Source organism: Natator depressus, chromosome 6, assembly GCF_965152275.1.
Source record: "Natator depressus isolate rNatDep1 chromosome 6, rNatDep2.hap1, whole genome shotgun sequence".
NCBI lineage: Eukaryota > Metazoa > Chordata > Testudines > Cheloniidae > Natator > Natator depressus.
In genome coordinates, this window is record NC_134239.1 from 40831363 (window position 1) to 40846230 (window position 14868).

At 45.5% G+C, this 14868-nt stretch overlaps 1 protein-coding gene and 1 long non-coding RNA gene across 4 annotated transcripts in view; one reads left to right on the forward strand and one right to left on the reverse strand.

Moving 5' to 3' along the window:
- LOC141990011 (uncharacterized) overlaps positions 1–9117 on the reverse strand; it is a 32418-nt gene extending 23301 nt beyond the window's left edge. The window contains exons 1-2 of the long non-coding RNA XR_012640045.1: positions 9017–9117; positions 7111–7215 (exon numbers count right to left, since the gene is read on the reverse strand). This is a non-coding gene — a long non-coding RNA (uncharacterized LOC141990011). The remainder of the gene's footprint in view (positions 1–7110; positions 7216–9016) is intronic.
- A 190-nt stretch (positions 9118–9307) lies between these two features.
- The window catches only part of WT1 (WT1 transcription factor), a 48874-nt gene continuing 43313 nt past the window's right edge, over positions 9308–14868 (forward strand). For all 3 annotated transcript variants that reach the window (XM_074955114.1, XM_074955115.1, XM_074955116.1), the window contains exon 1: positions 9308–10015. In XM_074955114.1, the coding sequence (XP_074811215.1) occupies positions 9625–10015 (391 nt within the window). In that variant the 5' untranslated portion in view covers positions 9308–9624. The remainder of the gene's footprint in view (positions 10016–14868) is intronic.

Sequence of the window (14868 nt, forward strand, 5' to 3'; positions counted from 1 at the left end):
GCAGCCACTCACTTGACAGTACTTCCTCTGTACCCAAGGGTTCAGAATAAGATTTTAGAGAAGTGGACCAGATTCTCAACTGGAATAAATTGGCAGAACTCCAATGGAGTTATACTGATTTATACCAGTTGAGAATCTGGCCTATCATGTATCTTTGCCCTATGTTACTAGAAAGGGGTGCTCAAGAATAAACTGGAATTAGGACTTCCCTTGCATTGTTAAATGTTTTTTTGAGAAATAAAAATGAAGCCATACATGGTAGGAAAACATGCTTGTGCCTAATCCATTGGAGAAATTGTTATAGAACAATTCATCCTTAAGGCAATACTGCCCTGTTATTTTGCTAAGGTTAGTGAGACCTTGGGTTATCTTCTGTGTCAGTGCCAGTCACAAACAGGCTTCACTTACTCATCAAAGTTGTCATAAGTATTCTGAGCTCTGTTCTAGTGACTTGGCATAATGTGCTTATTTTAGCTGGACCTTTCCCACCTCTTTTGAATGTGTAAATCCTTCCACTGCATTCCAGATGTGTATCTGGATTCACAGACAAAATGCCAGATGGCTCAGAGTTCTCATAAATTTTATAGGGGACAGGGGTGACTTGCTACTTTTTCATCTACAATATTATATTTAAAGATGGATCTGCTTTAAGATGTATTCTACGAACCTATATATCAGACTAATTCCTTGGCTCCCAGTTAGCATATTTAAAAGTAGTCATTTCTGATTCATTCAGTGACTTTTAGATCCTTTCTCTATGAAATAAATTTACTAATTTAAAATGTCAGAGAGAAAAGGATGAAATCAAACTGCAACATGTTACCTAAAGTAAAAACAAAAAGCATATACTAAAGTGCCAAATACCAATAAAATTTCTATATAATTCTTTTAGCTACTCTAAGTATATCTCCCTGTACATCTGAGACTTTTAAAATGTCATATATACCAGATCTGAAAGATGTTACTGATATCCAGTTCTATATGAACTTTTATTCACCAGAATCTTGGCTAAGGCTAGCTGCACAGGGATATTTTATGACCTTATACAGCTTGATGATTTACATTCAGTTTTGTCTTAGCAGCCTGGTAATAAATTTTAACAGAACCCCTGTACTACCTAGTACTTCATTTTAGTCCATTTCCATCCAGGAGGGGTGCAAGGTGAGACTAAATAATAGGAGAAGAGTTACTATAGAAAGTGGAATGATAGCTGCCCAGTTATTTATGACACTATTAAAAGGCACAGACACTAGTTGTTTTTTTTCCTACCAAGAATTCAAGCATAGAGCTAGATCATTATTGTAGCCTTTATCAGATGCCTTAACAAAGTGAAAGAACTCTTTCAGTGATGATACAATTAAAGCCAGTAATCAAGAAATTTAGGAGGGGAAAATGTAAGACAATGAAATAAACCCAGGCTGGGTGAAAGGCATTTATATGAACTAGAAGTCTTATCAAACACTGAGAAATACTTTTTTTCAAAAGAGGGAGACTTGAACACTGTGTTTCCTACAGGTGCAGAGTAAGTAACTTTTTTTCCCTTCTCCACAAAGTTGAATTTGGGGTCAGAAGTTCTAATTGTAACCCCAGACTGGAATTCCAGATGGTGTGTTCGGGACTAGCAGCAAGTCTCAGTTCATCAATTTCATGTGCTCGAGTATGTGCTCTGGCTGTGGCCCTGACTCCATTCCCAATGTGGCATTAATGCAGAACAAATTGAGACATATCCTCTATATAATTAGTTCCAGAATTTCAAAGATTTACGGTAAAATAATAGAGTAAACTCCCCAAATCTGTCTTATTTTGCCGTCCACAGAACATGGGAACACTTTCCTGTGGCATATTTACTGTAGTGCTGTACAGCGCTGACACTGGAGCAAGTGAGGGAAGAAATAGAGCTGCCGCAAACTTCTTTTTGGTTGCTGATACTGGTGAACGCAACCTTCCATAAAGTCCAGCCCGGTCTCCTAGCAGTTCACGAGGGCTCGGTCAGCGCCTTGCTGTGAATCGGCTCCCGAGCAAGACCAAGCAGCACAGAAAACAAGAACGCAGAAGAATCCCGCCACCGAACAGGAGGGAAATTCTAATGCAATAGTAGGCAATGGATTTCTGCGGTCGAAAGGAAGGTGCGGAACAGTCTGTAGCACTGGGATCTGGCCGATGCAGACGGGTCTGTGATGAGGAAAGGCATTCCTTCTAATGGACTGCTCTCTGCATAAATAGCCAGAGAACTGACTCTCTCGGGCACCCCCATGCGCGGGGACACTAGATCTGACAAACCAGGGGTGATGTGTGGTTCCCTTACACTGTTCAGGATTCGTGTGTGTGTGTAAAAAGAGTTGTGTGCGTGCGTTACACATTTTAAACACTAGTTAATCCGTAAATTCCCGCACCCGCCTTTGCAGGAGGCGAGCGCAGGAAGCGCACCGGTTTGAGATTTTCAAAGCAATGCGCAGAGAAGATTTAAGGAAATCCTGTGCACGCTGCTGAAAATCTCCATCACACGCCTCCGAAGGGTCCAGAGTGTATGTTTGAGTAGCGTTGCTCCCTCTCCTCCCGCCGGACTGCAGGGTGATTATCGTTGTACCCCGAGACATGCAGCTCTTACAGACGAGAGCGCTGCACCGGCTCTGCCCCTGGGGCGCGGCACATGTATGAATTAAGCGTTATTGGTTCCGTTTCATTTTTCATTGGCCAGCGTCTTGGGATTCCAAAGGCTCCGCAGTCCAATTGCCTGCCTGCTCTGGGATCCAATAACGCATGCTTTGGTCCTGCTTTGAGGCCACAGGAAGGTCACTGGCACTATTTATTACTTGGTTAAGTTCCTTCACTAAGGAGTACACGAATCTTGACAGATAGCTGGTTCCTTGTCTGTTTTTACAGTTGTACATTGCTTGTAAGGTTACAGAGGAAGCAGGGTAGAGACCGGCTGAAAGTGCTTCTAATTCCCTGGTGCCGATGAGCTAACAGAATCCAGCCATACTTTCCTTCGATGTTGATGACAGCATGCCAGAGTTTAAAGAAGGAGTTTGGGGGGAGAGGGAATCCCTTTCCCGCAGAGCACACTCCGTTTGATCTCACAATAATATATACATATCATATGTACTGGAGATTCGTTTTATCAAACATTCCTTTACACGGTTGTTTCCTGCCCTCGCAAAGTCACTCTTCCTCCCCCCTTCCCCGCTCTCCAGCTTCCCTGCGTAACCGCTGGTCCCAGCGTGAACCTAAGGCTTCCTTTCAGTTGGATGGTCAGGGAGCTCTCGTCCACCATCCCAGGGTGGCAACGGCCCCTGATTTCGCCTCTCCGGAATCTCCAGCTGAGGAAGCTGCTCTCTCCTCTGCACCGCACTGAAAACCCTGCTCTCCTGATCCCAAGCTAACGACACTAACACACCCTCCAGTTAGGCTTCAGGCTGTGTCCTAGGTCTGCACCTTTTGTGGCGATTAGAACTGTTCCCAGCACTGGTCTCTAACCCTCATGCCAGGGCAGGGCTGGTGTCCGCGTTCTGAAATCAATCGGCTGCCCGTGGATCCAAAGGGGAGCACACGGGGAAGACACTGCCCGTGTGGACAGAACAAGAGCTGGGTCCAGCCGCTCTTGGGCCAGAGCGCGCCATTCGTTGTAAGCAGCTCTCTCCATTGAGAGGAATGGTACGCTTGGGCCAGGGGTCCGGCGCTTGAGGAACGTGTGCTCCGATGGGGATGGAATAAGGAGCCCTGCCAGGAGGGACCGGCTGGCAGGAGCGCTATGCGTCCTGCTGCTCCCTTTAGACCTAATAGTTCTATGCAGCTGAGACTAGAGGCTGACAGGGAAGGGAACCGAGTCTGTTTCCCCGCCGGTTTCAGTGAAATTGATCCATGAACTACGACGAAAATAGTAATCTGCTCGCGGGGGCTGGGAGCTCTGAGTTTCCTACTGCGCAGCCGAGAGCGAATCCGATTATTTGTTTGCAAGGAAGGAACGTGTTACAGAGAAGGCTCCTCTCCAAACGCAGAAGCTCACATTTGAAATCTGTCTTCTCGCTCCACATTTGTCTGAGAATCCTCTTCTTCGCCCAGTAACTGTCGGATCCTCTCCCTCGAGGCTGAGGGCCCGATCCTGCATTCCTAGTGCATCCCAGCCTTGTAGCCGGTGTATTTGTAAATAGCAAGCGTTACTGTTTTGTTGTAACTTCCGCTGCAGGCGCATTTTAAACTCCAAATAAATAAACGTGGCTTCAGCGTGACACTGAGGCTCACGAGGAATGCAGGATCGGGCCCGCTGTGATTAATTCTCTGCCTCTCTCAGCCTCTTTGCTCCCTGCACCCTGGACTCCTGGAGATGGTTCACAGCTTTGTTTCTGCTGCTCTTGGCACTTAAATAATCAAACCCTGATCAGCTCCCTGAGTGAAAGGAGACAGATCCCTCTGTTTGCACTGAACCGCGTGAACAAAGATCGGGATTGTTGGGAATTTATCTCTGTTTAAGTCATTCTCCCCCACCCCCAAGCCATGAGCGGATCATTTATGGTGCTTAGTAAAGCGTAATAAGAATTCTCAGCCCATTAATTGGTGGGATGGAAGGCAGAAAAATAAGAGGGAAAAACGCAGAAAGGGTCGACACTGTAGCAGTGTGTAAAGGTGGTTCCCAAAGCCCATTTTGCCAGGGATCTAGAGGGAATCTCTGCATCAGAGTGCTGGGATAATAAACGCTTCTGAATATTATTAAAGAACTTTTGCAATTAATTATTAAAAAGTTGGAAGAGATATTAAACCTGCTTCGGGGGTTAAACCCATTTCTCAGTACGGGAGGGCTGGATGAGACCTAAAGTGGGAGTGGGGCACTTAGATTATCCCACATCTGTCTGTTGGGGCTCTCACACCTTCCTCTGAGGCATCTGCTCATGGCCACCGTCAGAGAGACCAGACGCTGGATGACCGCAGATCTGATCTGGTCTGGCAATTCCTACGATCCTGTCTTTTGTTTTGAGGCCCAGGGACCAGAATTCTGAACTGTTAAATGTTGGGTAACTCTGTGACTTAAGTGGGGTTCCTCCTGATTTACACTGGTGTGAGATTAGAATCGGGCCTCCGTCCAATATTTTAAAAATGAGACAGATGTAGATACAGCTATATTTAAAGGTTCTTTTTGAAATAGGGAAGGTCCCTGGCTTTGCTCCTTAGATCTGAAAATGAACTTGGGAAGGGCTCGTTTCCTTCAACACACATACATACGCACTGGAATCGCTTTAACTCTGGAAGAAGAGGGCTCTGAGCTCAATGGATTTGGATGCATGTACTAACCCCTTCCTGAGTTATCGGCCACGCTTCTGACCTTGACATTTAGCTCTTATTTGAAAACAACTCCAACAATAAAGTGCGTCTATTGCAGGGGTATTTTTAACCTGGTGCCCTGTTGAATGTGAGGAAATGGCTGCAAAAAGTGGGGATGGCCAATTACCAGGGGCTCTCTATGATCTTCCTGCTGACTTTTTCCCTTCATAATTGACAAGGGCGGACTAGTTGACCGGCAAATAGAGTTCCACCCAATCTTTTATTGATTTCTTTGCTTGACCCAGTAGTATAGACAAATATAGAAGTCTCCAATTTTATACTTATTTGTGGCTTTGCCCTGTAGGATCTTCTCGGGTGGCAGTCGCTGGGCATCGCTGTTGGGAAGTGCATGCCCCTGAATCTGGCTCTTTAAAGAAACCTGTTAAAAGCGATGGATTGATCGATTCAGGAATGTATGTGTCCTCCTAGCCTATAGCCAGTCTATGTATGCTTAGCATTTCTGCTAGGGTCAGGTGAAACTCTCGTAAAGACGGTATGTAACCTGTGCCAGTTACAGCACGTATCACACACGGGCAAGGAACATTTCAACACCTATCTCACCCACCTCCACATTTATCTGTAATAAGACACAGTTTTAACAAATTAAACTCGGGTTTGGGGGTACAAATTGACTTGTTTCCCTTCTCTCACCCCGTCAGTCCTTATTCTCAGCTGGAGCGGGTGTATTGGGTATAAAGACAGAACCTGCTGGAATTTATTTGCTCCTTGTTTTGGTTTAAAGTTTGCTGTTTGTTTGATTCTATCCACTTTGTGTTCAGCTGAGAGAGGGGAAGCTTTGGAAGTGCTTTCCTAAGTCTTCCTGACAGTCTGAATAATACAGTCCTCCCTAATGAGGAAATTACCTTTTCTGTTCAGTAATACTTCTGGTTATTTAAACAAAGCAAACAATTTACTAAAGAATAAGATAGTCCACTTTTAGAAGACTTTGCCTTTGTGTAAAGAGATCCCTAAAATACTTGGTATAAACAGTTCAAAGATGTTCATTTCCACGTATATTTTGTAGTGTTCAGTACTAGAGGTTAATTAGATTATAAAGCACTTATCAACTGCTGAAACAAACAAATTCAATAACAACTGTAGCCAGCAGAATATTTACCTTTCAATAGCTCAAAAACGCGACTCGAGCTATAGGAATAAAAACAGATGACTATAGCTTTGTCAGTACTAGGTTAATTTGTACCACATTAGGAAGTGGGAGAGGGAACAGAAATAAAAATACAAACCAATCAATGTAATCGAAGGTTGAATCACCTCGATTCCCTTGAAAGAATGGGTTTTAATTTCATAAGCAATTTTCTGGAAGCAATACCAAACAGAGTTCTCCTTAGTTTCATCCTCACTTAACAATAAATCCGCAAACCTGGGCGATCTTTGATTATTGCAACAGCAACATTTCGCTGATTGCCTTTGGGTTAAAATCTGTTTCCTTTTAGAGTAGTAAGACCAATTTACATATTCAACCAGTGATTTGCTTCAACGTTATTTCTCAAAATCATGTAGTTTAATCACTTAACTACAAAACTTTTAGCTGTGTTAATTATTTAAGGGAGAAAACAAATTCAGACCCTGATACTTAAATACGGTGATTAGCATTGATTCTTTTCTTATTTTAAAACATAAAATCGGAGTTGATAATGCTTTGTGACAACTTCTGATGCTGTGTGGGGAAAGGATTACAGTGAAAATTGCTATGTAGACTATGACAAATTCGGTTTTACAGAAAAATGCTAGTTACAGTTCGTTGAGATTTAAAGATCTTTTATTTTTACGTACCCAAAGCGGAAGGTTTCAGGGTGAGGTTCGAGTGTGACTGCTGCATTTTGTTTAATATTCTACGTGTCCCGTAGATAATTTTATGTTATGCAGGTTGAATCATGCCTGGGGAAAAAATACAAAGTACACCGACCGAGTGATTTGGAATGTTTCGCTTCTCGTGGAATATGCATGCAATATCAAAATGTAAAGACATGTAAAGGGCGTGTAATATCAAAATATACCATCGAGGAACTATCAGAACTCTGTTTATATGAGGCGTTGGAAGCGTCTTTCAGAAGCAGATGATTTATTAGTAACTTTGAAAAAAGGAGGTAGCCGAACAGGAGCCCCTATTTCGTGTTTGGAAAGAGTGTCATTGCTTTAAAAAACCGAACCAACTACCACCACTTTACTGGCTGAGCAGGACAGAGAACGCCAACGAGACAAACTGCCGTGAGAGCTGAAGATGGGTTTGTATCGGTCTCTTTCCCTGCTGTAAGTGTCTGTTGTCTGCAGGCAAAATCCAATCCCGTGGGAGAAACTGTCGCTTGTCCCGGGAGCTCGATCTCTAGAGGGAGAGGGTTGGAAGGAAATTTCACACGGACCAGAGTCAGTGGGTGTTTCCAGCCAAGGCTTTCTAATGAGCCTCCTCCACTGTAAGGACCTGATCCAAAGCCCCTTGAAGACAATGGTGATGCTCCCCATTGATTGGAGTGGGCTGTGGATCAGGCCCTAATTCCTCATCGCCCTGCAGTTTGTTTGGATTCCATTCAGCGCGATTCATTGCCATGATGAGCATCTAACCAGGAGCTAAAGCGTAGGGTAGCAAAGCAGGCGGCTGGGGACACCTGGCTAGTGCAGGTGCTAACCTCAGCCGCGCGCCGGACGCCCAGCCGGGGCCTTTGCGCTAGCCTAGAGTGTGCGCTAACGTGGCTCGCCTCTCTGCGAGCCCTGGGACAATGTCAAGGGGAAGGGCGGGTGCGCTGAGTTTTAACGGGGATTTCCTGGGTGCCACTTTGGCATCGCGAATAGAAGCTGCCCCCAGGCCCTGCTTTGCAGAGGATGCTGGTCTCCCGGGCAAACACGGTCTAGCCGCGCGTGGAAGAAGGGCTGGTGAGGCAGGGGGAAGTGCCCGGCGATTCCTTTGGAAGCAAGGATTCCATCAGCCCCCGTTGTTTATTGTGTACGGTTCTACAGCAGCCTGCCTGGCTGAGTCCTTTCGGTGGGATTGTGTGGTTCATTTAAATACCAGTTCGCTGCGTAGAACTGGGGACATCTTTTTAAAGAGACTGAATCCCCTATATCTCAGCACACTAACGTATCTGGCCAGCCAATTAAAGTCCCTTCCTGTGTGACTCTGCCCTTTGCCTTCCTTGTGATTCTCTTCCATACCTCTGGTCCTCTCCAGTTTGAGCCTTTGAAGAGATTCGTACAGAGATCTCAGTACTCTGGTACCCTAAGGAGCCCTGTCACACTGGCTGCCGCAGGAGGGAAGTTCTTGATGTCTCCCCAATGTCCGGGCAATTAATTCCGCCCCCAGCCCCGCAAAACGGCCACAAAAGATCAGGCCAATTAAGCATTACCCTGCCAGGTAATGAATGATCGTATTACGCTTATGTCTTCATCTCACTTACTAGAGTGAATTCCCCCTGCCCGTCCTTAGAGTTTCCACTTGCCCACAGGTGCCCGCAAAAGGAGTATTTAATTCCTCTTGGGACCTTTAGCAACGAGAGATTTGCAATGAAAAGACGCATTTTCTGCCTCTTTAAAACGGTGCCTTTCATTCATGCTTCTGGCCAGGAAAAGCCCTTTCCCCCCCTTCCCCGGATTGCCTGTAATAGATCCCCCTCCCCTATCCCAATTGTGCCAATAACTGTTCCACATGCAAGCCGCTCGTATCTGAAATCGTTTAGCTTGTACTTACTGACCACCTGGAGCCATCTAATAACCTGCCTGCTGCGGACTCTCGCTCAAGGCAAAGGCAAGCCCGGGGGCTGTTAGGGTCAGTGGCGTTTGCACCAAGGGGTGGGAGTAACGTGGAGGGAGAGAAAGATTCTCCTCGCGCCCCGCCAGCCCCCTCCCTCCAGTGCTTTGGGTCTGGCTTGGCGCAGCAGAGCAGGCTGAGCTTGGATGAATGGAGCATCAGAGCCCCTGACTCCTCCTCCCGTGCAAGCCCAGCTATTTGAGCTTTGGGAACTTGAGGGCGGCCAGGCAGCGTCCGAGGTGCGGAGTTCGAGGCGGCTCGCGCGCCCCGCTGCTCTCCCCAGCCCGCCGCGGGCCGCTCTCCCGGTGCTGTCGGAGTAAGGGGTGAACCTGGAGAATAACCTTGCCCTGGCGCTGCTGCCGGCTCCCGCAGGGCTGGACCCGGGGACTTGTGTTCCGGAGCAAGCTTCCCCCAAGGGGCTGAGCTCGGCAGCCTGGTGCCTGCAGCCGGAGCCGGGCTCTGGCTTGGCAGGCAGGGGGCAGGTCGCCTGGAATAAGTGCGGCCCGGGGGGGGACTGGCTCCCCGGCAGGAGGAAAGTTTGCGACCAGATGGGCTCCGACGTGCGAGATCTCAACGCCCTGCTCCCCTCCGTGTCCTCCCTGCCGGGCAACAGCAACTGCGCCATGCCGGTGAGCAGCGCCGCACAGTGGGCGCCGGTCCTGGACTTCCCCCCGGGGGCGTCCTACGGCTCGCTGGCCCCTCACTCCTTCATCAAGCAGGAGCCCAGCTGGAACGCCTCGGACCCCCACGAGGAGCAGTGCCTGAGCGCCTTCACCGTCCACTTCTCCGGCCAGTTCACCGGCACCGCCGGCGCCTGCCGCTACGGACCCTTCGGAGCCCCCCCGCCCAGCCAGGCGCCCTCCGGCCAGGCTCGGATGTTCCCCAACGGCGCCTATCTGCCCAACTGCTTGGAGAGCCAGCAAGCCATCCGCAACCAGGGTAAGGCCAGCTTGCGCCCGGGGAATGGTTTATGGGGCTCTCCCTCTTCTTGCTACAATCCCGACAGGCTTGTAAACAGAACTGTATCTTGGCTGTTCCCCGTCAGGCAGCAGCTGGGTAATCTAACACCCGAGCCCTTTCCCAAGCGTGTCCTCTTCCCCGTGCAACTCACTAGACAACCAAGATCAGCCCCCCCCCCCCCTTCTTAAACCGGACCAATGACTTTTGGGACCAACATCTCTAGACCCAGCTCTGGCAGCCACATCTCTGCAGGGATTTCCATTAAACTGGGATGGCCACTCACTCAGGCTTTCTTTAAAATAGTATACGAATTGGCATTGCTATTCTATTCTCTCTTAAACTGAGTTCTCACTCAGCTTCTGTAGTGAAGGTGGGTGGTTCACTCCTGTTGTTTGGCGAGACCAGGAAACTTTCTCCTTGCAGAGTTTTGTTTCAAAGTGGGACTGGCTTCAAGACAGTCAAATGTCGGTGGGGTTACTCTCAAGGTGATCTAGAGCGTTTACTTCCAACATATCTGGTATAAGGTGGGGAATTATCTTTAACAGTTAATGGATCATCGTAAATAAATCACTCCCGTTAGAATATATTTTTAATCTGAAACCCTCTGTTTGTTAAACTAACGTTTTGAAGCTGTGAAATAACACGCCCACTTTTCCCTCTCCACTAAACAGGTAATTGTGGCATCTCCCATTGGAAGATATTTTAAAAAACAAAACCCGAGCTAACCAAACAATGGGATGACATTTAGATAATCTCTGAATCTGGTGTTAGAATGTATTTTCCCAGGAAGGGAATAACAGAGAAACTACTATTTCAGTAGCCATTAAATTTACACCCATTAAATTACCAGGAAAATCCATTAGCATAAATCCAAGCAATCCCTAAATGTGGACACGTAGTTATAATCTAACCATTTTCCTTCCATTTGCTGTAATTTAAACATCTGCAGATGTAACCGGGGAAGGGGGAAAATACCAAGCAGCATATAATGAAGCACTGCGTTTAAGGCTCAGTTTTTACCACGTTTGAAAGAAATAAGTGCGTCGTTTTTATTCTATGTGCAACACTTTCCTGGGGCATCTGAAAGCTTGCAATGGCTCCTTGATTAAGGGTTTGCTGTTTAGAAATGTCTCATGTAATCAACTACTAATTAATTATCTTAAATGCATTAAGATATAAGGTTTAATTATCTTAAACCTAAAACTGGAAAAATATAATTATAGATCTATTGAGACCAACCCTTGCTTGAATATGAGATTTTAAGATAAATTAAATTAAATAAGGCTGATCGGGTTTTTTTTTTAATCAGACGGGAAGAGACCTTCAGGCAGGTTGCATTATCTTTTATCAAAGGTATGTTCTATTCTTTTTAAGAGGAGGGCAACAAATCCTTTCTACGCAAAGGTGTTCTGGGTGCCTTACACCAGACCGGTTGCAATTCGGGCATATATATATATATATATACACACACACACACTTGTCAACCTCAAGAGCATGGTTTCTTCTGTGGAATAAGTGCAATATTCACATAGTTGAATTGCTTACCTTCCAAAAAAGAAAAGGAGGACTTGTGGCACCTTAGAGACTAACCAATTTATTTGAGCATAAGCTTTCATCCAATGAAGTGAGCTGTAGCTCACCAAAGCTTATGCTCAAATAAATTGGTTAGTCTCTAAGCTGCCACGAGTCCTCCTTTTCTTTTTGCGAATATAGACTAACACGGCTGCTATTCCTGTTACCTTCTAAAGTGCCTCATTGCAATGCATATCGATAACTCGCCATCCCGATAAAGAAACTGGGCTTTTATTAGTATTTGAATTGCGTCGTGGGTTGTAGACTAGGCATTGAGGAGAAAAAGCTAAGAATATGTAGGAAAAATAAAGTATTTGAGCTTCATGATTTAATACTCAATTACTGTAGCATTTACTTCAGCAATGCAGTCCTTGAAACCGAAATGCTCGTTGATTCGAGGGCAGTAGTAGATGTAAAGTGTCTCTGAGCAGCGTTCATTTACTTGGTTCCAAAAGTCGTTCAAACGCCTTATTATTGAAAAGCGATCACTTTTGGAGAACTATTAGAATTGTGTATGGAGGGGGAGATGTTTCAGATTTATTTGACACTTGGGCGTGTGTGAGCGCGGGAGGATGTCTTACTGATATTTTAAAATTTATTTTTATTATTTTAATGCACAGATTTCTGGGCAGTGGAGTAGCTGGGGGGTATCAGGATATCTTGCACTCTCCGACATGTTAGGTAAAACGTACGCCTTCCACGATTGCAAACTAAAGAGCATTCACCTTTCCAAATACCTGCTCTGTGTGGTGGGTTGTGTTGGTTTTTTTTTTTTTTTTTTTTTTTTGCAGTTTTTGTGCACCTAGACTGATGTTGGATTTCTAATGGTTAGCCGTTTTTCGAATAACCTAATGTCTCAGGAGAAGTTCTTCTATGTTTGCTTAAACGTTTAAAATGTATATGTGCAGTATTCCTGGGGCCTTCCAGCAAGAATTAAACAATCAGAAACAACAGCGAGGATTAGGAGAAGCCGACAGCTTCTAAGACACAGACAAGGGCAGCATATATAGTAAATGTTTTAAATATCAGTTTGCAGTGACCATCAGAACTGAGCTGCAGTCTACATTTTGCTCAAAATAAGAGTAATTCCGTTTTTAATAATTCAACACCAGATACTGCTACCTTTATATTTTTCTGAGACTATACATTCAGTCATTCTCGGTTAGATTTTCTATCTGTATACTTAAAAGTATCTGTTCTCCCCACGATGATCTACAGTGTCAGATGGGAAGGAAATTTTGGTTCCACCGACATTAAGATAATTTTAAATATTAAAATGTTAGTGTGTGTGTGTGGCGGTGGTGAAAGGAATGCAATTGGTCAGATCGATTCCCCCTAATCGATTCTTAGAGAATATTAGCCAAAATAAACTTATTTTCCTCACCATTTTGATTTAAACTAGCATAAGGAATTCTTTAAATGAGAGAGATTGGCTTAACTTTCCCAAAGAACAGTCTTCCCTGTTCCTTTGGCTGGACCTGGGTATTACTGCAGGCAAACCTGGTAGCTTATCTCTAGGGGAAAATATAGGTCGCTCTGGGAGCAAATTGTCTTTTAATAAAGAGACAGCAAAATTGTCCAAAACTAGAGGTGAACCAGATCCAATCACACTGTAAGTGGATCAGCTAAAACCATCACTTTATGACACATGCAGGTATGCGATACCTCCAGCATTTCGATCGAGCTTCACACAATCGGTTGTCTGCATATTTTGACATTTACAAACGCATCGCACTCCCCCTCACTTGCTTTTGTTCAGAATGGAGAAGACAAGACTCTGATTGATCAAAAACTGAATTGCAAGAGCTTCCAGAATGGCTCTATTAACCTAGGTCTTAGGGGGTGGGGGGAAATGGGTGGTATCTACTACCATGGTCTACTAATCCTCTATATGTCTCCTACCTGTTCTTTCTCCGTATTAAAATGCCTACCTACCAACTTTCGCTAAATTTAGGCTTTCTGAAGATCGACTCTGATCTCTAAACCGTTGGACAGATTTCCCCGGTGGGGCGCCCAGGCCGTAAATATTTGGTTTCAAGACACACATGCTTGTGCCATATTTTGATACACCTCCCGATATAGCGCCCAGTACAGTGACAGTCCCAAAATAGTAACGGGTACGAGCATCTTCTCCGCTAAGCAAAAATATATACAGCACACAACGCTTCCTTTGGGCCTCAAGGAATTTGGTAAGATCGCAAACAGTATTTTAGGGCTGGATAAAATGTTCTTGCTTTGAATCAGTCAAGGTTGCACTTTGCCTTTTCAGACCGTGGGAAAGACGCTACCTTGGCTCAGCAATCACTTTTTTGCCAAGTGTTGGGGGGGAAGTAAGGCTTTGAAACTTCTGCCCATTTTCTCTTCTGGCTTCCCCTGTCCTTTCATCCAGCTGGATTCCTCCAACAATTGGATTCCTTCAGAAGATCGCATGCTCCAACAGATGCGCAACTTTCAATTATTTTCAGCACATTTTAATCAGCCCTGCCTCTGATAAGGTCCTAATTAAAGAGACCTTGCTATCAGGAGGCTTGTTCAGAACTCAACTCTCTTATCACATTCCTGAAGCTTTGGGTCAGGCAACACCGGAAAATGCGGCCAAAACATCATTCTGCTCGGAGCAGAGTTTCGAAGGCCACCAAATGTCTGCATCAGGCCAAAAGTAACTAAGAAAGTGTTAGTGTTTTAGAACGCTGAAAAGAAACAAGGAGGGGGGAAGAAAAAAATCCTTGAGTCTGTGAAGGAGATAAGAGGGCGAGAAACAGCTGTACCATGGAAGTCCATGGGGTACCCGTGCTGTCATCGCTGCCAAAGAGGCCCATCATGCTCTGGAAGAGAAAGGACCCATGGGGGTGGGATACAAAGACTGGGTTGGTCTGGAGAAATGCGGCTCGGTGTTTAATGGAAGCCCAGGCCAAAGGGCTGGTTCAGAACGACTTCGAGGGCAGAACAATCCAGATCTTTGCTATTTTGTAGCTTCCTCCTTTCGTCTCCGTGACGGAACTCCATAGTCCGATAATTTATTATAAAATGGAGGCATGGGACTAGTGCTACTCCAGCGCCACAGTGTTTTCTGTAATCTCCATCTTCTGCCTCCCACTGATATGTCTTCCCGAGCTCCTTTAAATAAAGCCAGTGTAACCTCATTGGAAAATCTCTGTCGTAACAAGTGACCACAGCACTGTCGGGGCAGGGATTGTTTTCTGATGTACCTGTACAGCGCCTAGCACAAGGGGGTTCCAAGCCGGAGTGAGGCTTTGGGC